At 35.3% G+C, this 23,533-nt stretch overlaps 2 protein-coding genes across 3 annotated transcripts; one reads left to right on the top strand and one right to left on the bottom strand.

The window, feature by feature from the left end:
* Nucleotides 1-695: 695 nt before the first annotated feature.
* Nucleotides 696-5,067, top strand: LOC130948407 (psbP domain-containing protein 7, chloroplastic). Its single transcript, XM_057877127.1, has 3 exons — nucleotides 696-1,262; nucleotides 3,926-4,139; nucleotides 4,637-5,067. The coding sequence occupies exons 1-3, from the start codon at nucleotides 917-919 to the stop codon at nucleotides 4,947-4,949; spliced, it is 873 nt and encodes a 290-aa protein (XP_057733110.1). The 5' UTR covers nucleotides 696-916; the 3' UTR covers nucleotides 4,950-5,067.
* Nucleotides 5,068-5,396: 329 nt separating this feature from the next.
* On the bottom strand, nucleotides 5,397-13,087 carry LOC130948406 (E3 ubiquitin-protein ligase JMJ24). Of its 2 annotated transcripts, XM_057877126.1 has the most exons (14): nucleotides 12,778-13,087; nucleotides 11,967-12,649; nucleotides 11,599-11,753; nucleotides 11,401-11,500; nucleotides 11,151-11,283; nucleotides 11,001-11,055; nucleotides 10,252-10,891; nucleotides 9,786-10,115; nucleotides 8,921-9,334; nucleotides 8,719-8,791; nucleotides 8,035-8,120; nucleotides 6,652-6,771; nucleotides 6,454-6,524; nucleotides 5,397-5,840 (listed from the first exon to the last, which is right to left on the bottom strand). In XM_057877126.1, exons 2-14 carry the CDS (start codon nucleotides 12,564-12,566, stop codon nucleotides 5,741-5,743), a joined length of 2,877 nt encoding a protein of 958 aa, XP_057733109.1. In that variant the 5' UTR covers nucleotides 12,567-12,649; nucleotides 12,778-13,087; the 3' UTR covers nucleotides 5,397-5,740. The 2 variants fall into 2 exon arrangements, with proteins under 2 accessions (XP_057733109.1, XP_057733108.1); XM_057877125.1 differs by having other exon boundaries at nucleotides 11,967-13,087.
* Between the last annotated feature and the right edge of the window lie 10,446 nt (nucleotides 13,088-23,533).

Genomic DNA, 23,533 nt, shown 5'->3' with positions numbered 1-23,533 from the left:
TTTGAACATAATTATGTTATGGTGGATACAATGGTTATGATGTTTTTAAAAGTGTTGTTAAAATTAAACTAACGTTCTTTTATTGTTAAACAATATTTTTTAAAAAATATTTTAATTTTAACAATACTTACATAATCATAGTAACTTTTTAACAATATAATATTTGTATAATCACCGTAACTATTATAACAATACTAAAACACTTTTATAATTTTTTTTAGCACTTGATGTATTTTAAATAATTTACTCCAAATTAAAAGTACAAAAATATTATGTTATTATATATATACATCTTTTAATTTTAATATTAAAAATAATTCATAAAATTTAAAACAAAAATAAAAAACTATCTTTCGTTGTATATAAAAATATATACATAAATATTGTGGAAAATTTTTTTAAAAAAATAATAAAATCAACTACCAAAAATATATTCGAATTATTTTATTATTAACAAAAATAATCTCAAATTTTGTTATCAATAAAAATGTTTTTAGATTATTAAAAAACATAACAAAAATACACAATCTTAAACTGAGACATTTACCAACAAAGTTTTTTAAATGACAAGATTCGAACATTAACAAATAAATCACGTTATGTTTTTCTGTTTAACAGGCTTTTAAATTATTTGAATATTTTCATCGTTATATTTACTCTGTATGTGTATAGTGTACCCATAGCATAGATAGAGAAACGAGAACCACAGAAAGCGGATAACTACCAATGCAGAAGAGTCACAAACGCCCCCACACTCAGTGACATCGATCACCAATCAGCATTCACCACTTCATCAGCATTTTCCATTAGACGAGACTTGATTTCGAAACCAAAATAGTTCAAAACCTTGATTGCAATCATTCGAAATAAACCAGTGCCCCCTTTTATTAGTTTGGAATTCAAATGAAAGTAAAGCATGGCGTTGCAATGCAACTTGATTAGTAACACGTTGAACCGTTTTCGCACAACACACTGTTGTTCACAACAGCAACAACGAGAAGAAGAACAAGGAAATCCCTTGTTGGGGTCGTCTTCTTCTTCTTCGTCGCCAGCAGAGCAGTTTGCACCTTTGGCCAATAGATTTCAGCGCCGGCTTCTTGTCGGCGTGGGCTCAGCTTCACTTGTAGCTGTGGGTGCCAACTTCGCCGGAATCACGAGCTTTCTGCTAGGTTTATCGCCGGAGAATGGCCGGAATCTGAAGCTTGACGTGCTTTATCCCGTTGGAGGTTACAGCCGTTGCCTTGACACAAGGGAAGGATTTGGTATGACTATTTTAAACCGGTTATTAATCAAAATGGTTCTTCTTTCAAAAACTAAGTATATGTTAATTTAATACTTTAGGTTATATTAGAATCCAGATGAGATGAGTTTAATTCAACGTTAAAAGTTAGTTTAGGAGTGAGCAATGTCTCACATTTTAAGTAGTGTTTATTTGAAGAGACTGGAATTGAATATGGGCGAACACATTGAATATTGTGTTTGCTAAAAAACCATTGAACTAAAATTTTAGTACGGAAAAGTATAGGTAAACAATAAAAAATATTAAACAATATAAATAATAGATATATCGAATGTTTATTTTATTAGTGTATGAATGGTTATTTTAATATTAAAATTTAGAGATTTAATTTAGAAGTGTAATGTATTTTTATTTGATTGATAGTTGTTCACATTGTTCAACAAAATTATTATCCCCTAACATTCTCCTTTTAGTATTAGAGATACAGAATTAAGGGCTAAAATTTTAAAATATTTATTTTTTAAAATATCATCGTTTAACTTTTAAATTTTTATTATATTTCTTTCATCATTCTCGTGACTCTAACTTTTTATTCTACTCTTATTTCCTCACTTTATGAGGACACTTACTCTCATCAAATAAGATATTAATATATATTTCAATTATATCTATTTCATACCAAACACACTTCAAAAATTTAATTTAGTATTTATCTCTTTATCTTTATTTTTTTATTCTGTCTATCAATTTCAGTCTTTCTCTTAAATACTATTTTATAGATTCTCTAAAAACTTTATTCTTAAAAAATGTAAAAATTTTAATACAACTTCTTTATATCTTTTATAGAAAAATACACATAAATATTTATATTTGTAACACATTTCATCACGTAAGAATTTTTTAAAATTTACATGAATTTTGCATAATTTTTTATTTATTTTATACTATTTTTTTAATTTTCAAAATTTTCTAAGATAAAAGTTCTAATCCGATTTAGAGAATTAAGATTAGGTGGATTAACTAATTATAAAAGATACAACGTTTTTTATTTACCAATTTTAGGAGCATTCGAATTTTGAAGTACCAAACCGACGCATGTGATTTTGTTGGACTATTTCGATTTTCGACCATTTAATCCCTATATCAATTCAATTAAAAATCGCTACTTTGAATGATTGGTAATTAGCTTTATTTAAACTATTTGAACTTAATTACCATTTTGTCCTGGGTATATATTATATTATAAGATTTAAGTATTTTTATTTAATAAATATAAAATAAATATATTTAAAATTTAAATTTTTTTATATTTTTAATAAAAACTTTTTTATTTTATAATCTTAAGACAAATAATAAATAAACCCCATATTGTATTAGGTTCGGTTGCTTCTACTGAACATTGAAGTCTTTACCATCATCAGTTTTTTCACTGAAAGTCTTTGCTATCATCATTATTGCCAGCAAAAGTAGTTAGAAATTTTCACGGAAGAAACCAATAATGATTAGATTAAATACAATTAACATAGCCTATTTGTTCTTTGAGATCGGTTACATTAACAATATTATCCGATACAAATTGTGAATGAATGAGTAGGTTATTATAGTTATTATCATTTATTCTGATTATGATGATATGGTATTGTATATTAGAGTATAATTAGGAGTAACTAGATTAATTAATATTATTTAATATATTTAAATATTTATTGTAGGATATTATATTTTTATTATTTTGATTTTTTTAATATCTTATATATATATATATATATATATATATATATATATATATATTTTTTTTTTATATTGTATCATGTTATACAACCTTGAATAAACATAAATATTTTTTTATTGTTCTCTTTTACCCTTTCTAACATGATATCACTTTTTTGAGGAGGATAGGTTATTTTTCTTTCGATGAAATTATCGGATTTTTTATACTTCTTTTTGGGAGTTGATCCTCTCCAGTGAAAAAAAAACTGGATGGTAAATCTCACCTTTCATTACTCTTTCTCTTATTTATTTTGGTCCCACTTATAAAATTAAATGTGAGAGATCACACTTTATTCTCTCAAATGTTAAAAGAATGGAGAGGATCCATTTCCCTTTTTCTCTATACCATTTTTCTTTGTCTTTGATCACTCTTATTATGTCTTTCACCTCACCGATTTTATCCTATCTTTTTCATCTTATGTCTTTTAGAGTCTAATGAGTCAAACACCTCATCTATTTTCCGGTACTTCTTTATCCGCGGACATTTTACCATCTCTTTGTAGTATGCCATCTTTTCGGTAGTTTTTGGATAGTTCGCCATTTTTTCTACAGTTTGCCCTATCTACATTTTTCTTCCGGCAGTTTCATCTGTGTTCTTTTTTGACAGTTCCGTCTACTTCTTTCTGCGTTTTCTCCAGACAATTTTGTCTGGACCCGTTCTATCAGTTTATGCTTTTTTTTTCTATCAATTTAGAGTATAATTAGGATAAATTAGATCAATCAGCATTATTTAACATATCTAAATATTTACTATAAAATATTACGTCTTTATTATTTTAATTCTCTTAGAATCTATATGTATCTTTTTTATGTTGTATAATTTCATACAATCTTAAATATACATAAACCTTTTCTTTACGCTCTCTTTTACCCCTTTCTAACATTGTATTATTGTATATGAATTTGAATGAGCAGAATTTATATACCCAGCAAATTGGGCTGGAGACCAGACTGTGCTGTACAGAGCCGCTAAGAAAAGAGAACTTGAACTGTCACTGGATCCACCAGCATTAAATGCTACTCCAAAACGTTCCAACTTCAGTGAACCGGTTGTTGCATTTGGTCCCCCAGGTTCCACTGGAGAACTCAATGTCAGTGTTATTGTTTCCCCGGTTGCCCAAGATTTCTCGTAAGTCTCGCTACTTAATACTCAATAACTGCACAAAATTTGTATTTGGTTTAATTGGCTTTAATATTTAAAATAATTTTAGCAATTTTTCTGGTATTCTTCCAAAACTAAACCAGACTTGGGTATACTTAAAAGCAGTTGCAGTGACTTGTCCTTTTAATTTTTAAAACAGTTCATTTTGTGATATCATATGATATGTCGAAAGAACTAGGAATTCATGATGCAATAAGTAGTAAACTAACTCGCTTCAAACTTCAAAATTCAAATTATCACATATCACAGATGTGACTTCACTTACTTTAGCAACCGACCAGCCAACTAAAAGAGCTAATTATTCATTAATGAAAGGACGGACTTTTCCACACTAGCTTTCGTAGCGGCAAGTGGAGGGTCTAAATCGCGTATAAAAACAAAATTGAAATTATACTTGGTTTACAAATCATCTTTTCTCTAAAAATTTCATAAACTATTATATTTCTAATGTTTCTTTTGACAAGAATTGAAGCATTTGGAGGGCCAGAGGAGGTTGGTGAAGCCGTGGTTAGGACCATAACAGGATCAGGGCAGCGCCCAGAAGTGAAGGGCACATTGATAAGATCAAGTTTGAGAGAGGATTCCCTCAGAAATGCAAAATATTATGAAATCGAGTTCAGAGTGGAGAGTCCTTCGTTCCGGCGACACAATGTTGCAGTCTGCTGCGCTCGCCATGGCAAGCTATTTACTTTGAATGCTCAGGCACCTGAATCAGTCTGGCCAAGAGTTAAGTCAGATTTCTATAGAATTGTTGATTCATTCAGCCTCACAGCATAAAGTCCAACATTTTTTCTCCTTCATACAAATATACCTTGATATTTGATAATGTAAACTATAACTTTTTGTCCGTAACATGTTATTTTCTTCAAAAAGTATTCTTAATGCTTAATTTCTTCCAAATTTATCCGATAACGTTTTTAATTTACATCAAAATTATTCCTGAATATTAACTTCATCTAAAATATTAGGGACAAAATTAAAAAGAATAATTTTAACACACAAAAAACATTAACAAAATTAAATAAATCTAAATGTTAAGAATAAAATTGAATCAAATTAAATATTAAAAATATTTTTTTAAAAAATCACAAACATTAGGAAAAAAAACATTCTTTACCCGATTCGGAATTTCCAGGCTGTTTTTGAATTGCATGCCTATAGAAGTCATCCCTAAAAGGTGTGTTGACGAGTTATTTTGGGAGAAAATGAAACGAAGGAAAAGGGTTAAGAGTAAAGTGATCCCCATTCTTTCTCCAAAACCAAAACCACAGACACTCCCTAAAAGTTCAATTATAGTTTCAATTTGTGAGGTGCTTGTATTGTATCCAGTTATTTCTGGACTCAACTACATCAGCATAGGATTTACGTTACATGTTTCTTTTAAAATACAGATTAACAATGATTGTGTCTCTAATGTATCTCTATTCTCTAACTCTATTATACACATCAAGTGATGACCTAGATATTTGATCAAAACTACACTGAAAATTACCAACCAACATAATACAACTACTGTACATAACTGCTTTCCTGATTCAAGGACTGGATTGCATGTGGCACGTGGGAGTTCAAGCACAAGTAATCTGCCGTCGCTTAACCATCTTCTCGTAATTCTCAGATACCATTGCAGTCAAATTAGGGTCTCCATATCCGATCTCTGCACCAAGCCTATGGTAGAAACACACAAGACATTTCAATATTATGATTATCAAAGAAAATATGGATATATGGTCTGGTGACTATTTTTTCACAATGAATCAGCCAATATGGAAAAAGACATATAATTTCCGTCAAGTTGATCTCACAAGGAACCTAACAGAGAATAAAGAAATCAGCAGGCATAGAGAATTTTTTTTTCTATTTGAATAAGACCCCAAATTAATCTTCAAATGAGTTGTGAAACACCAATTTGGTTCTTGGAAGATTTGTGATATGAATTTAACCCTTCAAATAATTGTTGGAAATCAACTTGGTCCCTCAATAGATTTGTGTTATCAAGTTAGTCATTTGAAAGATAAACATTATTTCATGTCCAAACATTTTCTTTTGGTATATTTGATATGAATTTTAATCTTTCAAGAATCAAATTGATGTCAGGCTCCTTCAATGACCAAATTCATATCTTACAACTCTTTCGAAGCTCAATTTGAGGTTTTACTCTCTCTATTTCAAACATAGGATTAGAATGTTATGAGAGGAAATAAAATAAAAGGGGGGGAGAGTAGAGATAATGAGCAAAAGAACCAATGCAATAACAAAGACAAGTATGAAGTTTGCATACTTTGGATCAAGTACAAGTTTCTGAACCTCTTTGATAGATGAACTTGCAGCATAAAGAGAGATCTTTCCAACCTGCATAGATGTCCAAGAGTATTTCAAGACTAATAAACACAAGTCAACAATGAATCACAAGCATTTTAAAGAAAACATAGGAACGAACAAAAATGAGCTTAATTAAATGTAAATCTTCACTTCTGACCTCCAATACTTGAGGTTTTGCTTCATGTTCATGAGGTAGACTGCGGACTTCCTCTGCCAGTCTAACAGCCTCTCCCAGGCTCTCGGGAGATAAGAAATCAAGCCCCAACTGAACAGTGGACTGAAATTTTCATAATAAAGAGATAATCACATACACTATTGTGAGAGAGGAATCCACGTCACTGAACAAAAGGAGTTTCATTTTAATTCATCAAAGAAAATATTCAGTTATTATCTTGCACATGAGTATCCAATAAGATACGAAATATACTAATGATCTTTCTAGAGGACCTTTCCTTTGGGATGAAATATTGGAAAGCCTTTTTGAGGTAGGCAACGGCTCCCATGCCAACATTTGGTACAAGCATTGGATAAGAAACTCCTCTTTTAAAGTAGCCTTTTCATGTTATCCTCTTAAGAATACCTCAGTCCCGAGATTTTTTTTTTTTTTTTTTGAAGTTCTTTTCATGTCTATATCTACAGACTTTTAACTTTTTCAGAAATTTATATGATAGAGTCTTCAGATTGAGTAATCCGTTTAGGTCTTCTTGATTCTATCGCTCAGTCTCTTTGTCAAAAGTCTGAGTATCTTGAATCCTCTAGAGTCTTTGCTTATAAATGTTAAATTCATTTCACATCCTATTCGTTAAATATAGCTTCTTTTCACATTGATAAATCCATTTGAAGTTTGAAGCTTCCTCAAAGGCAAATCCATTATTTGAACAGAGCATGATAGAATTAACATCAACGAGATTAAGTTGTAGGTTTGAGGACCATAGAAGGCTATCTCCCCGGGTATGTGCCACACGTATAGTGAATCTGCTCATATCAACTACAGATCTATTTTGGCATTACTATATGGTTAACTTTTCATCAACCGCTCTGTTTGGTATCTTTGGTGACTATTGGGTATGTTCAAGAACTTTAAATTTGTTCGCAATGACTTGTTTTGTTGGCCCTGAAGGAGAAAGGAAGCCACATCTTCTCAGTAGTGTGCTGCTGTTTGGCGTATTTGGCCGAAACATATCTAGTAACTTTATCGGTAGACATTTGGACAAGCATATGTTTGGCTTATTGATGCAAGGCATCTGATCTTTCTAAAGGGGCTTCTCTTATAGGTATGCTAAGAAATGGAACAATTCGCTCTTTTGATATCTTTTGTATATTATTATTATGAATCTCTTGTCCTCTATTCTTTTTTTAATTATTCCTCTTATAGATAAAATTCCTTCTTTTCTAAAAGATAGCATTTAAACCTGATATTAATAATGGTAGACTCTTAATCACATGAAAATTTACCCTTTCAATCCGTTTAACTAACACTTATCACACTATCAAGGTTGTCAACTAAAATAGATGAAGTCACAAGGAAAAATGAACTCACCTGAACATTTCTTGCCTGGAAAGGGCAACCAGCAGGAACAAAGATAGCTTCCCCCAAATTCTGTTCAAATGACCAGGGCTCCACTCCTATGCAGAAGATGGTAATCATATTTTAAAACAGGAACATCAGAGCTTTATCCCACTAGATTGGGTCAGCTAAAGAATCACAGTTAAAAACAAGACAAAGAAAATTCGCGATAAGCCGATAAAGTAGTCTATCAACAACTTAATTTAGAGCATTGGTACCAAGTTTTCCATGATTGATAGTATGCATGGAAAAATAAACACGAATCCCTTCAATTAAGTCTTGAACAGTGTCCACATCTCATTGTTCAGCCAATTTAGGTGTAGGTGTAAGTGGACTAAATGGAAAAGGAAAAGATGGAATAGGAAAGAGTAGCATTCCTGTGTTTAGACTTTAGATGATTAACGAAGGAAGCAAGCGCAAAGCTTAAAGGTTGCAAGTAATTTAAAAAAAAAAAAATAAATAAAAAAAAACAATTTTTTTTAAGAGAACTAAGAAATCCTTCTAATTGGTATGCCCAGAGATTCTCCTAACTTGAAAATGTTGCTCGCATCTACCTCAAGGATCCAATATTCTTCTCCCTCAAATGAGAGAAAGGAGGGGGAAGACTATTCAATAGTTTCGTTTTAAATAAAAATAGGATGGAGTATAAATTCTTACCAAATTCTTCCTTCAGCTTTCTTTTTTGGTGTCTGTCAAGAAAAATAGCTCCATCATAAAGAGGCCATGTAACCTTGCAATGAAAGCGTACCATCAGCAATATAAAATTGAAGCAGTAGATGGAGGCACAGCTGGAAAGGATTTTTCATTTCTTTTTCAATAATAATAATAATAATAATTAATTAAAAAAAATTGGACTTACATATTCATTTAATATATCATCTGGCTTTCCAAACTCATTCCAATGTGTTTTCAAATATTCATTCAACTTTGGAACATCCTGCCGACGAAAGACATCCCAAAGAACTCCAGGATGCATTTGCTCAGAGAAATTTCCGTTTTGTTTGAATGGAAGTTCATAATTGACCATATTCCCATCAGAACTAGAATGATTTTCAAACCCTTGATCCAGTGACTTACTCTGGTTTGGATCCAAATCCAGCCCATTATTTTCTGTACCAAATGCCGAGTTAGGTGAACTCCTGCTAGAACACATTTGATTATCTCCAGGTGATTCCTTCACCTCTATCTCCTTGTATTCTTTTTGGATCATTTCAATTTTAGTTCTCTGCCAGTCCTTCAACATTACTTCACTTGTATGGACCAAAAGGTACACCTGTGGAAAGTTGGTGAGTTTATTACGACTACCTTTATTCATGAACCCACTTCTTTCCTTCTTTTTTTTTTAAAAAAAAATGTTTGTTAAGGTTAGAGGACCTCTTTCCTTTTGCATCATTTTACTCCAGACAGTAAAAGAGCAGAGAGAGTACTAAGCAGAATTTGGGTAAACAAGACACATCACACATGCTAAGTCTTTTCACTTGAAACAGCATAGCAAATTATAAACTGACACGTAGCACCTAATATCAACAACTTATAAATATAATGAAAAAATAACACATGATAGATACCTAAGGAAGACAAACTAATAATGAAGCATCAAATTTTGTGTATATATATATAATTAGAAATCCTTTCAGTCAAGAAGCCTGAGTATCATAATATTATTGCAATACATACAAGACAAAACAACCATTTCTCAATTGTGGGTTAATAGGATAGAGTACCATGTCCCGCATATTGAAGTGGAGATTGGTCACTGAATCACCTCTACCAAGTTCATGATTGATTCCATAAGATATATAAATCTTGGGTCCTACATCATTCTGCAAGGAGTAATGAGGCAATTTAGCTGCAACATTAAGAAGGCCCCACTTGGAGTGAATATACTGAAGTAAAGGCAGTTTGCCGATAAATTCTGGTCTTTGGTACAAGAGAAACTCTTCAGATGCACTAGGTGAAGGCCAATCCTTCAACTTCAATAACTGTGGCCAACCATTTTCATGAGTACGGCCCTCAGTGTAACCAGTCATGAAGTAACTAAGCTCAATATCAATCTGCCAGTATAAAATTGAAAGGAAAAAGAAGTGCAGTCGGAAAGTGAATAATTAAATAAAGATGCCTAATCCATGAACACACTGCAGTAAAAAATTGCAATCTGAATTGACAAAAAGAAGTGCTATAGATGTGTACCTCAGACCCATCTAAGCAATCTATGGCCCTAACCACTCTGTTTTCATCTTTCATTTTCTCATCTGTTGTCTCTAGAATCCCTCTCCAGATGACCAGCGGATCCCAGCTAGAAGAGGATGATCTATCAAACACTTGCTTAACAATAATGGGTTTACCGGTTTTCCAGTGCTTTCTAAAATTTCCAATCCCATCTTTCATGAGATCTTCAGATGCAGGACAATAAAGATAGTTATCATCACTAGTCTCTCTATGAGAACATTTGCGCAATCTGACAGCATTCAACTGAGTTTCTGGTAGATCATCAGCATTATTAATCTTACAGCCACCAACCATTTCTTCTACATTTTTCACCAACTTTGCAACCCAATTCCTCTTGAAAATCCTGCTCAAATTTAATGACGAATAACCACAGCCACCATATTCCTTAGGGGGGCATGGAATATTTCCATTATCATGGGATCTCCAATGAGGAAACTTACTTAATATGTTTTGGTCATAAGCTTTCGCTAATTCTGTTTGTGGTTCTTTGTTGTAATCTGAAGTTGCTTCTCGAAGATCATGACAACAATTAAGGCACAAGTCATATGAGCAAATTGGACAGCGCCGATGATAATCAGTGATGGGTATCCTACATAAATTGCTGCAAGAAAACAAAATCAAGAAAAATATTGACCCTATGAAAAGGAAGCATGCATAAACGTGATGCTTATACACAAAAATTGAATCTATCAAGTCTAAAAGAAATGTACCAGCACATCTGTTCATCTGCCCCCAATTTTATCCGGGGAAGATCTATGTCCGCACCTGAGGGAAAAACCATTAGTTCAACATTGTCACCTATTTGTTCATCAGAAAGGGCAAATAATATATGCTACTTGCAGTGCAAGGCAACTTCTTACCACGCAACTTCTTTTCGAGCTCAACTTCAAAACACTGTTCTTGGTGGATCTGTTTTACTACAGGAAGCACTGCTGACAACAGCGAGTGGAGATACTGTAACTTATCTAGAACAGGTATCTCCCGTATCCGAACCTTAATTACACAACAGAAAAAAAAGGGGGGGAAAAGGGAAACTTAACCAACTGGAGAAGGAATTACAACACTAAACATAGAATATTCATGCTTCATCAAACATTAACTACCAAATACCTTTATTGAATTATCACTACGTACACAAACTCTACAGTTACAAATACCACGGCACGCAGGACACATCCTCTGAATTTCATCCAGCGAAATGTCTGAGTACCTAATATCAAGCAAACCATAACATTCACCACCCAATTACACAAGGAAAAACAACAACCAAAATTGACACACAATTAAGATTCCATGCTCATTACCCACCAAGTTGATATACAGCTATTACAGTATCCTCTTCGATCACACCGCTGGCACCAAGTAACCACCCTGTCTCTGTCATTCCTCCGGCACTGATGGCATGTCTGCCCGCCAGTGTCACCAGTCTCCTCCGAGGAGTCGGTGCTTGCATCCGAGTATTCCTGTCACAAGCACCCGATTCAACTCAAAGGACTCTACTGTCACAACTATAACTGCTATCAAAATTTGAATTCTGATCTAGTGGCCAGTGTCAGTGTAAAATAGACAAAAACCATTCATTTATAGGCCAATTGGAATATATAAATATAAAATTGAATGTTTATACAAAATATTCTGAATTGACAGTGAACTAAAATTAAGTCCTTAAAACTCACAGTAGTGACATTAGTGGCCTCCAAGCTCCTCCTCTTCCTGGACGAGTCCCCACCAGAAGCCAGCTCAGGCGACTCGTGACCCGTCCAATTTTCCTCATAAAGAGGCACACCCTCCTCCTCTTCCTCCACCTCTTCCTCATCCTCCTCCTCTTCTTCATAATCTTCCTCATCCTCCTCATCTGGCTTGGGCAGCGAGGATCGCCCCGACATGGCCCCCTTCTTGGGGACATACCTGAACTGATTCTTCCCCACCTTATCCAACAACCTGCTGCCGCCACCAGAACTATGCTCCCCACCACCGTGCTTCATGGCGGACAGAGGAATATCGAAATCGTCACTCTTGCTTTCAAGGTGTCCCTCGGAATCTCCAGACTTGCGCTTAGCCTTCTTGAGGTTAGCTCTCATGGCGGAATTGGCGGCCCTCTTCTTGGCCTGGATGTAGTGCTTCTCGCAGACGGTCTTGTCCGGCATCGACATGGCGGTGCACCGCCACTGCTTCCCGTCGGAACGCTTGCACCGGAGGTCGTCGGGAATTCCCACATTGTCCTCGCCATTGTTGTTGTTGATGTTGTTCCCAGAAGATGATCGCGCTTGATCCATGAAGATGGGAAACCCCTCACCTCAATTTGGGGAAAACCCCCAAAAATTGAGTGAACAGTGAAAACCCTACTGTACCCCTAACCCTAATATCGATTATTTCGGATAGACAGTAGAAGGAGAAAGATGGAATTGGGAGTAGAGTGAGTTGGAAATTTGAAATATTTGCTAGCTGTTAGAAAGAGAGAGAGAGAGATAGAGAGAGTGTAGTTACTTAGAGATTGGGGTTGTTGTTGCGGCGGTGACGACGTCGTTTGGTATGGTTGGAAGAACGCAGAAGCTTGTGTTTCGTAAGGTGGCTTTTTAATTTACAGAAGAGCAAGACCAGGGAAAGAGAGAGCGTGTAATGTGTATATGTGCTGTGTTGTATTAGGCTTGAGAAGGAAAGTTACTGAAGTTTGTCTCGTGTGCTTAGTACTTGGTACTTACCCATTGCTAGCTTAGAAAATCACAGAACCAATTACATTTATTCTTTCTGATACATTAAACCATGTTCTTTGTTTCGTTTTCTGTTTTCCCCGGAGTTTTTCTTGCGTTCGTAATTCAATTCATTATCCGTTAATCAATTGTCTGATATCATATGCAAAAACCAAAACGAATGTGTTCCAATTTCCAAAGGACGGTAACTATTGGCTTGGAAGTGAAGTGAGATTACTCTGTACAGGTGAGTTCAAAAAGAAGGAAGGGAGATCTTTTTTAAATTAAATAAAAAACTCGTACATTGTACGCAATTTTTTCCGTAGATAAAGAGTATTGTACTTTGAAATGAAAATTTAATTTTGATATATTATTATTAAATTTTACACTAATATTTCATTATATAATATTATATCAGTAAAAACAATTATTTTTTATATTAATTATATAAATAATTATTTTAAAAAATAAATATAATTACATAATTTATAAAATATTTTATACTATCAGTATATCAAATTTAAACTTAAGACATATAATTTATAATTAATAAAAATTATCATACATTTAGAGGCTAATTTTTTTATATTGATAAAAATTTAGTATGTAACATAGTTATTAAATTTAGGGGGCTTTAACATAGTTCTCGATGTAATTTGTCAAAAAGATCATTTACAGATTAAATTGTAGGAATTATAATTTTTTTTTAATAATATGTAGAGGATGTCTTGTATTTTTAATTATTAAAAAAGCAATATGTAGGGAGAAAATTAGAATTTTTTTAAATAATTAATTTAAATATTTTATTTACTGATATATGTTATTTGTAGTGTATTTATTAATTTTTATTTTTTTACTTATTTCATTTATACGGTAAATGAATTGAGGTTAAACATATTTCGTCTACAGTGTAAATGAGATAATACACATTTTGTCGTATATGTATCACGTTTGCACACGTGTTATTGATACGTGTCTTATCTCGTTTACACTATGTTCAATCTCAATTCGTTTATAATATAAATGAGATAAAAATGACACGCGCTTATATAAGGAAGTCGTTTACAGCGCCTTAAATGTCTCTTTTACTCTTTCTTTCGCTTCATTTCTCTCTATTTCGACAGTTTTTCTTTATATTCTTATATTCTCAGAAATTATAGCGTACGCAGATGCACGAAATGATGACATCAACTGCCTGAATGTGACGTGACACATTGCGGGAGCGATCAACTTTTAGATTAGTGTTGTTATTTTCCTCTTTCAATAAATAAGCACGTAATTATAGTTAAAGTACTTTTATAGAATTAGTATTGTTATACATGACTAGAGTAGCTTATATTTTGGTAACATTGTTAAGTTTGAAGAACTAGCATATTATAGATGATGACTAAACATTACTATTAGATTAAAAGTCCAATTAGGAGTGTGATTAATTTGGTAATTGTGCAAATTTGGACTGGTTTTAATTTTCTCACTTGATGACAAAAGGGAGAGTAGTTAAAATATGCATTGGTAAATGTGAATTGCAAGTTGAGATAATCACCAAAACTTGCAATTTTCACATTCAACATGCAATTCACATTTACCAATGCATATTTCAACTACTTCCCCTTTTATCACCAAAGAAAAAAACTAAAATCGGTTCAAACCTGCAAAAGATGGATAAGATAATGATAGAATAGCAAAATAAGTAACATATGTCTAATTAATTAGGTATAGTCATCCAGAAAGTAGCGAAATAGTGTCTAAAACCCAAAAATCACATAAAAGTGGATAGCAATAAAAGTGAAGCTCTAGATCAAGAAAATGTGAATCTGAGCAACATGATCCTAAACCAGCTGCTGCAGATAATTCTGTAGAAGACAATCTCATTTTATCTCTTGCAACTGGTAAAATTCCTGGAAGCTCCAATACCATTGAATTAAACATGCCCGAATCTGTTATTAAATCACCAAGACCTTATGAATGGAGATTTCTAAAGAACTATCCTTAAGTTCATTATTGGAATCCCTCACAAGGTGTCACCACAAGATCCACTTCAAAAAGGGCTTTGGAAGAAAATAATTTGACATTTCTTTCTCAAATAGAGCCTCAAAATATTAAAGAAGTTTTTAGTGATTTCTCTTGGGTCAAAGCCATGGAAGAAGAGCTATAACAGTTTGAGAAGAACCAAGTTTAGACACTTGTTCCAAGTCCAATTGGAAAGAAAGTGACGGGTACTAAGTAGATTTTTTGGAACAAATTGGGTGAAGATGGAAGTATAGCAAAGAACAAAGTAAGATTGGTGGTAGGGGTGTGCATGGGACGGGTGAAACCGGGTTTGATGTGACCCAGACCCGACCCGAAATATGTACCAGGCCCATTTTTGAGACCCGAACCTAACCCTAGACCCGATGAAACCTATACCCTTTCGGGCCACAACTATATCGGGTGAAAACCGGGCCGTTAACATTATATTACCTTGATACCTTCTTGTAAGTTAGCATGTAAAAATATCCAAATTTCCAAGACTCCAACCATTATTTGACATGGTAAAATTCACTTAGAAAAATATAACAAGAACCAACTCTTCTCTAAAATTAAAGCATAACCATAATCAATACTAATATTGTCTAATAACACCAAATATTTAAATCAATACAAATAACACAATATTATGCATTAGTCTAAAGTCTTATGCATTTTAAATATAAAACATTAACTTATAGTCTTATATATAATGACTAATAACACAAAATATTAAGGTTTACAATACTTAAATTTCACATAATAATAGCCATCATCCATCACTAATAATACAAAATATTTATTGTGTATGGTGACCGGGCCACCGGGCCGATTTCAAGAGGCCCGAGCTTTGGCCCGGACCCGACCCGAAATAATGACCGGGTCTATTTTTGAGATCCTTACCCGGCACTAGACCCGATAAAATCACACCAAATTAGCCCCTAAAGTGTTTGGGACCGGGTCGGGCCAGGCCATGCTCACCCCTAATTGGTGGCTCAAGGATATGACCAAAAAGAAGGAATAGATTTTGACGAATCTTTTGCATTAGTGGTCTGAATGGAAGCAATAAGGCTTCTCCTTGCATATGCTGCCCATTGTGGTTTTAAACTTTTTCAAATGGATGTGAAATGTGCTTTCTTGAATGGTATTATCCATAGCAAAGTGTATGTGGCTCAACCTCCTGGTTTTGAAACTAAAGAATTTTCAAACCATGTCTTCAAGTTTTCTAAAGCACTCTATAGTTTAAGACAAACTCCAAGAGTTTGGTATGAAAGACTTAATTTTTTTCCTTTTGAAAAATAATTTTTAAGGAGGCACCACAAATACTACTCTTTTCATTAAAAATTTTAATGATTCATTCATCCTAGTTCAAATTTATGTTGATGACATAACCTTTGGCTCAGCCAATGAATCACTTTGTACTGATTTTGGTAGAGTCATAACTAGTGAATTTGACATGAGTATGATGTATGAACTTAACTTCTTTCTTGGGTTTCAAATAAAACTAACTCCTAATAAAACTTTTATTCACTAAGAAAAGTATGCCAAGGAACTAATTAAGAAGTTTGGAATAGAGGATACCAAATCCATGGGCACTCCCATGAACCCAAACTCACAGTTGAAATAGGGTGAAACTGAGAAAGATGTTGATGAGACTAGATATAGAGGAATGTAGGTTCTCTTATGTATTTAACATCCTTTAGACTTGACATTGTGCAAAATTTTGGAATTTGTTCAAGATTCCAATCACAATCTAAAGAGTCACATCTTTCTACAGTTAAAATAATCATTAGATATGTTTATGCCACATTCAATTTTGGTTTATGGTATCTTAGGTCTGATAATTTTTTTGCAGTTAGTTACTGTGATGCAGATTTTGTTGGAGATAGAGTAGATAGGAGAAGTACTTTTGATATTTGCTATTTTTTGGGCAGGTCTCTGAATGTATACTCAAGTAAGAAGCAATCCATAGTGGCTCTCTCCACTACTAAAGCCGAATATATTGCAGCTTCATCTTGCTATTCCCAATTGTTATAGTTGAAAACTCGGTTAGAAGATTACAAATTGAATGTTGATAATATTCTCTCTTTTTGTGATAACATGAGTGCTATTAATATTTTCAAAAATTCTATTTTACATTCAATAACAAAACATATTGAAGTAAGATTTCACTCAATAAGAAAACATATTCCAAAGGAAAATATAAATATTCAATTTGTTAAATCAGAGAAACAACTGATTGATATATTCACTAAATCCTTGGCTGAAGATAGGTTCTGTAAATTAAGAATTAGTTTAGGCATACTTAGTTCTGAATTCTTGTTTTAACTTTGTTAATGTGCTGTTTGAAGTTTTTGTCTCTCAGATCGAGATGAGACATTTCTGGACAAGTGAAGAGCTTTCATCTAGGGGTGACAGGCGGGGAAGCCCGCCCCGTCCCACCCCGCCTATTCAGGTAGTCCCAAAATCCTAGTCCGCCCTGCCTAATGGCGGGCTGGCGGGCTAAGCCCGCCTAAACTGTTTTTTTATAATATTTATAAGGACATATCTTCTATTTAAATCAATATAAATGCAAATATTAAATATAAATAGTCTCTAAAATAAATAAACATAATCTAAAATACAAAAACATAATTATAAATAGTCCCATAGACAAAATAAATATAATCCAAAATCCAAAAACATAATTATAAATAGTCTTTAAAACAAAATAAACATAATTCAAAACACTTAATTTTCATCTTCATATTCATGTAAGTCAATAACATCATTGGAACCAACTCCTGAAGAATAGCCTTCTCCTTTTGCAATATCTTCCTAGTGCACGAAATTGCAATAACACTTTTGCAATCCCGCACAACTAACCAGCAAGTGCACTGGGTCGTCCAAGTAATACCTTGCGTGAGCAAGGGTCGATCCCACGGAGATTGTCGGCTTGAAGCAAGCTAGGGTTATCTTGTAAATCTTAGTCAGGATATCAGAAATTATCAGGATTGATTGTAAAAAGCAAAAGAACATGTAATGGTTACTTGTATTGCAGTAATGGAGAATAGGTTGAGGTTTGGAGATGCTCCATCTTCCGAATCTCTGCTTTCCTACTGTCTTCTTCATCAAACACGCATGTCTCCTTCCATGGCAAGCTCGTGTAGGGTCTCACTGTTGTCAGCAGCTACCTCCCATCCGCGCAGTGAAAGCTAATGCACACATTCTGTCACAGTGCTGCCAATCACCGGTTTGGTTCCCTCCCCTACCGGAATAGAATCACTCTTTTGCGTCTGTCACTAACGCCCAGTAGGTTACAGGTTTGAAGCACGTCACAGTCATTCAATCATTGAATCCTACTCAGAATACCACAGACAAGGTTTAGACCTTCCGGATTCTCTTGAATGCTGCCATCAGGTCCTGCCTATACCACGAAGATTCCGATTAAAGAACCCAAGAGATAACTACTCAATCTAAGATAGAACAGAGGTGGTTGTCAGGCACGTGTTCATGGTTGAGAATGATGATGATTGTCACGGATCATCACATTCATCCGGATTAAGAACAAGTGTTATCTTAGAATGGAAGCAAGCATGATTGAATAAGAAACAGTAGTAATTGCATTAATCCATCAAGACACAGCAGAGCTCCTCACCCCCAACCATGGGGTTTAGAAACTCATGCTGTGGAAGAAAATGTGTACAATGTCATAAGGTCACATCCGGTACTGATTACAATGTAAAAAGGTCCTATAAGTAGTAAACTAGTATCCTAAGGTTTACAGAAATGAGTAAATGACAGAAAAATCCACTTCCTGGCCCACTTGGTGTGTGCTTGGGCTGAGCAATGAAGGAAATTCGTGTAGAGACCTTTTTTGGAGTTAAACGCCAGTTCTCATGCCAGTTTGGGCGTTTAACTCCAACTTTTATTCCAGTTCCGGCGTTTAACGCTGGAATTTCTGAGGCCGGATTGCTACGCGGGTTTGGGCCATCAAATCTTGGACAAAGTATGGACTATTATATATTGCTGGAAAGCCCAGGATGTCTACTTTCCAATGCCGTTGAGAGCGCGCCAATTGGGCTTCTGTAGCTCCAGAAAATCCACTTCGAGTGCAGGGAGGTCAGAATCCAACAGCATCTGCAGTCCTTTTCAGTCTCTGGATCAGATTTTTGCTCAGGACCCTCAATTTCAGTCAGAAAATACCTGAAATTACAGAAAAACACACAAACTCATAGTAAAGTCCAGAAAAGTGAATTTTAATTAAAAACTAATAGAAATATACTAAAAACTAACTAAAAGATACTAAAAACATACTAAAAACAATGCCAAAAAGCATACAAATTATCCGCTCATCACAACACCAAACTTAAATTGTTGCTTGTCCCCAAGCAACTGAAAATCAAAATAGGATAAAAAGAAGAGAATATACTATAGACTCCAAAATATCAAAGAAACACAGCTCCAATTAGATGAGCGGGACTAGTAGCTTTTTGCCTCCGAACAGTTTTGGCATCTCACTCTATCCTTTGAAGTTCAGAATGATTGGCATCTATAAGAACTCAGAACTCAGATAGTGTTATTGATTCTTCTAGTTAAGTACATTGATTCTTGAACATAGCCAGTGTATGAGTCTTGGCTGTGGCCCAAAGCACTCTGTCTTCCAGTATTACCACCGGATACATACATGCCACAGACACATAATTGGGTGAACCTTCTTAGATTGTGACTCAGCTTCGCTAAAGTCCCCAATTAGAGGTATCCAGGGTTCTTAAGCACACTCTTGTTGCTTTGGATCACAACTTTATTTCCTTCTCTTTTTTTTTCGAATTTTTTTTTCACTGCTTTTCTTGCTTCAAGAATCAATTTGATGATTTTTCAGATCCTCAATAACAGTTCTCTTTCTCCTCATTCTTTCAAGAGCCAACAATTTTAACATTCTTAAAACAACAAATTCAAAAGACATATGCACTGTTCAAGCATTCATTCAGAAAACAAAAAGTATTGTCACCACATCAAACTAATTCAACTAGTTTCAGAGATAAATTTCGAAATCCTGTACTTCTTGTTCTTTTGTGATTAAAGCATTTTTCTTTTAAGAGAGGTGATGGATTCATAGGACATTCATAGCTTTAAGGCATAAACTTAAATTTTATTAATTATGAACTAAGAACAAGACTCAAATATAGATATAAAATGAGACTAAAAATAATAAATAAAAAAAAACGAAAAATAATAGGCTCCTAATGATAGAGGTTTTCACAGAGTTAGAACTCAACAACCTTGATTTTGAGAAGTGGATGCTCCCTCAGCTTGAGAGGAGAGCTTTTGGCGTTTCATCTCTTGGATTTCACGCCCCTGCTTCTCTTGCTCCTTCCATTGTCTTCTTGGTGATTGGATGTTCAATGGGTATGAATTCATCTTCTTCTATCTTCACCCCAGCCTCTTTACAGAGCAAGGAGATCAAGCTTGGGTAAGCCAATTTGGTTACAGTGGAATTCCTATTTGCAATTGTGTAGATCTCACAGGCAATCAGATGATGAACCTCCACCTCTTTTCCAAGCATAATGCAATGAATCATCACTGCTCTCTTGATGGTGACCTCAGAACGGTTGCTAGTGGGCAGTATGGAACGCCCAATAAAGTCTAGCCAACCTCTTGCAATTGGCTTGAGGTCTCCCCTCTTGAGTTGGTTTGGGACACCCTTAGAGTTGGTTATCCACTTAGTTCCAGGGAGGCATATGTCCTCTAGAACCTGATCCAACCCCTTATCTACTCTCACCATCCTCCTATTAAAGGAATCAGGATCATCTTGCAGTTGAGGCAACTTGAATATTTCTCTTATTTTGTCCAGGTGGAAGTATATAACTTTCCCTCTGACCATGGTTCTATGGGTATGGTAAGCAGTTCCAGTCATTCTCTGCTTATCTGTTAGCCACAGATTTGAGTAGAATTCCTGAACCATGTTCCTTCCAACCTTTGTCTCAGGATTGGTCAGAACTTCCCAACCTCTGTTTCGAATTTGCTCTTGGATCTCCGGATATTCATCTTCTTTCAGATCAAATTTAACTTCCGGGATCACTGACCTCAGACCCATTATTTTGTGATAATGGTCTTCATGTTCTTTGGTTAAGAACTTCTCTTCATTCCAAAGATTCTTTGGATTAGTCTCTTTCTTTCCTCTTGAGTTGGTTTGTTTTCCCTTGGGAGCCATGATATTGATGAATCTTGGCTTAGTGATCACGGAAAAGCACACCAAACTTAGAGGTTTTGCTTGTCCTCAAGCAAAAAGAAAAGAAAGAAGATAAGAGAGAGAGAGGGGGAGAAAATTCGAATGGTGTGAGGAAGGAGGGGTGAGGAACGTTCATTTATAGAGTGGGGGGAGGAGAATTTCGAAAACAAAAGAGAGTTTTGAAAGGAAATTTGAAAAGATATGAAAAATATTTGAGAAAAGGGTGAGTTTTTGAAGAAGATTTGAGATTATTTGAAATAGATTTGAAGAATGGTTTTGATTTTTGAAGATTTGAAAGTGAATGATGAATGATTGAAGTGTGATTTTGTAGAAAAGTATGGGTGAGAAAAGGAAAGTTTGAAAAAATCTGATTTGAAAACAAAATTGTGGTCCCCCCACCAAGCTGGCGTTAAACGCCCAGAATGGCACCCATTCTGGCGTTTAACGCCCATCTGTTGCCCCACTTGGGCGTTTAACGCCCAGCCAGGTACCCTGGCTGGCGTTAAACGCCAGAAATTCTTCCTCACTGGGCGTTTTTCTAAAACGCCCAGGATGCTGCACACCTGGCGTTAAACGCCCAGAATGGTGCCCATTCTGGCGTTTAACGCCCAAAATGGCACCATTCCTGGCGTTAAACGCCCAGAATGGTACCCATTCTGGCGTTTAACGCCCAAAATGCCCCTTACTGGCGTTTTTTCGCCAGTAAGCTCATTTTCTCTGCTTTTTGAGCTGAATCCTTCTGTAACTCTATGAATTCCTTCATTTTTGATACTTGCCTCTGTAAGAACTAATCATACAACTTCCTAATGACTGGGTTGCCTCCCAGCAAGCGCTTCTTTACTGTCTTTAGCTGGACTTTCACTGAGAATCACTCAAGTCTCAGTTTTGAGCATTCCTGCTCAAAATTTCCTTCAAGATAGTGTTTGATCCTCTGTCCATTAACAATGAACTTCTTGTCAGAATCAATATCCTGAAGCTCAACATATCCATATGGTGATACTCCTGTAATCACATACGGACCCCTCCACCGGGACTTGAGTTTTCCTGGAAACAGTTTGAGCCTGGAGTTGAAGAGCAGAACTTTCTGTCCTGGCTCAAAGACTCTGGTTGACAATCTCTTGTCATGCCACTTCTTTGCCTTTTCCTTATAAATTTTTGCATTTTCAAAGGCATTGAGTCTGAACTCCTCTAGCTCATTTAGCTGGAGCAGTCTTTTCTCACCAGCTAACTGTGCATCCATGTTTAGGAATCTGGTTGCCCAGTAGGCTTTATGTTCCAATTCCACAGGCAAATGACAGGCCTTCCCATACACCAATTGGTATGGAGAGGTTCCTATAGGAGTCTTGAATGCTGTTCTGTATGCCCACAGAGCATCATCCAAGCTCTTTGCCCAATCCTTTCTTCGGGCCATTACAGTCCGTTCCAGGATTCTTTTTAGCTCTCTGTTAGAGACTTCAGCTTGCCCATTTGTCTGTGGATGATACGGAGTTGCCACTTTATGGCTGATTCCATATCTAACCATAGCAGAGTATAGCTGTTTATTGCAGAAATGAGTGCCCCCATCACTGATTAGCACTCTGGGGACGCCAAACCTGCTGAAAATGTTTTTCTGGAGGAATTTCAGCACAGTCTTGGTATCATTAGTGGGTGTAGCAATTGCTTCTACCCATTTAGATACATAATCCACTGCCACCAGAATGTAAGTGTTTGAGTATGATGGTGGGAATGGCCCCATGAAATCAATTCCCCATACATCAAATAATTCTATCTCTAGTATTCCTTGTTGAGGCATGGCATATCCGTGAGGCAGGTTACCAGCTCTTTGGCAACTGTCACAGTTACGTACAAACTCTCGGGAGTCTTTATAGAGAGTAGGCCAGTAGAAGCCGCACTGGAGAACTTTAGTGGCTGTTCGCTCACTTCCAAAATGTCCTCCATACTGTGATCCATGGCAGTGCCATAGGATCCTTCGTGCTTCCTCTCTGGGTACACACCTGCGGATCACTCCGTCAGCACATCTCTTAAAGAGATATGGTTCATCCCAAAGGTAGTACTTGGCATCTGAAATTAGTTTCTTTCTCTGCACATAACTGTACTCTTTGGGTATGAACCTCACAGCTTTATAGTTTGCAATATCTGCAAACCATGGAGCTTCCTGAATGGCAAAGAGTTGCTCATCTGGGAAGGTCTCAGAGATCTCAGTAGAAGGGAGGGACGCCCCAGCTACTGGTTCTATTCTGGACAGATGATCAGCTACTTGATTCTCTGTCCCTTTTCTGTCTCTTATTTCTATATCAAACTCTTGCAGAAGCAACACCCATCTGATAAGCCTGGG

This window comes from Arachis stenosperma, chromosome 9 (genome assembly GCF_014773155.1).
Source record: "Arachis stenosperma cultivar V10309 chromosome 9, arast.V10309.gnm1.PFL2, whole genome shotgun sequence".
Classification (NCBI taxonomy): Eukaryota; Viridiplantae; Streptophyta; class Magnoliopsida; order Fabales; family Fabaceae; genus Arachis; species Arachis stenosperma.
Note: the sequence above shows the minus strand (reverse complement) of the source record. Positions and strands in the feature narration are given on the sequence as shown.

Bases quoted from the DNA above. Each gene is read 5' to 3' on its own strand.
- LOC130948407 (XM_057877127.1), top strand. From the start codon at position 917: ATGGCGTTGCAATGCAACTTGATTAGTAACACGTTGAACCGTTTTCGC. The intron at 1,263-3,925 runs GTATGACTATTT...TTGAATGAGCAG, and splicing joins TGACACAAGGGAAGGATTTG to AATTTATATACCCAGCAAAT. The intron at 4,140-4,636 runs GTAAGTCTCGCT...TCTTTTGACAAG, and splicing joins CCGGTTGCCCAAGATTTCTC to AATTGAAGCATTTGGAGGGC.
- LOC130948406 (XM_057877125.1), bottom strand. From the start codon at position 12,566: ATGGATCAAGCGCGATCATCTTCTGGGAACAACATCAACAACAACAAT. The intron at 11,284-11,400 runs GTATTTGGTAGT...TGTGTAATTAAG, and splicing joins GTAGTGATAATTCAATAAAG to GTTCGGATACGGGAGATACC. The intron at 9,335-9,785 runs GTACTCTATCCT...AACTTTCCACAG, and splicing joins ACTTCAATATGCGGGACATG to GTGTACCTTTTGGTCCATAC.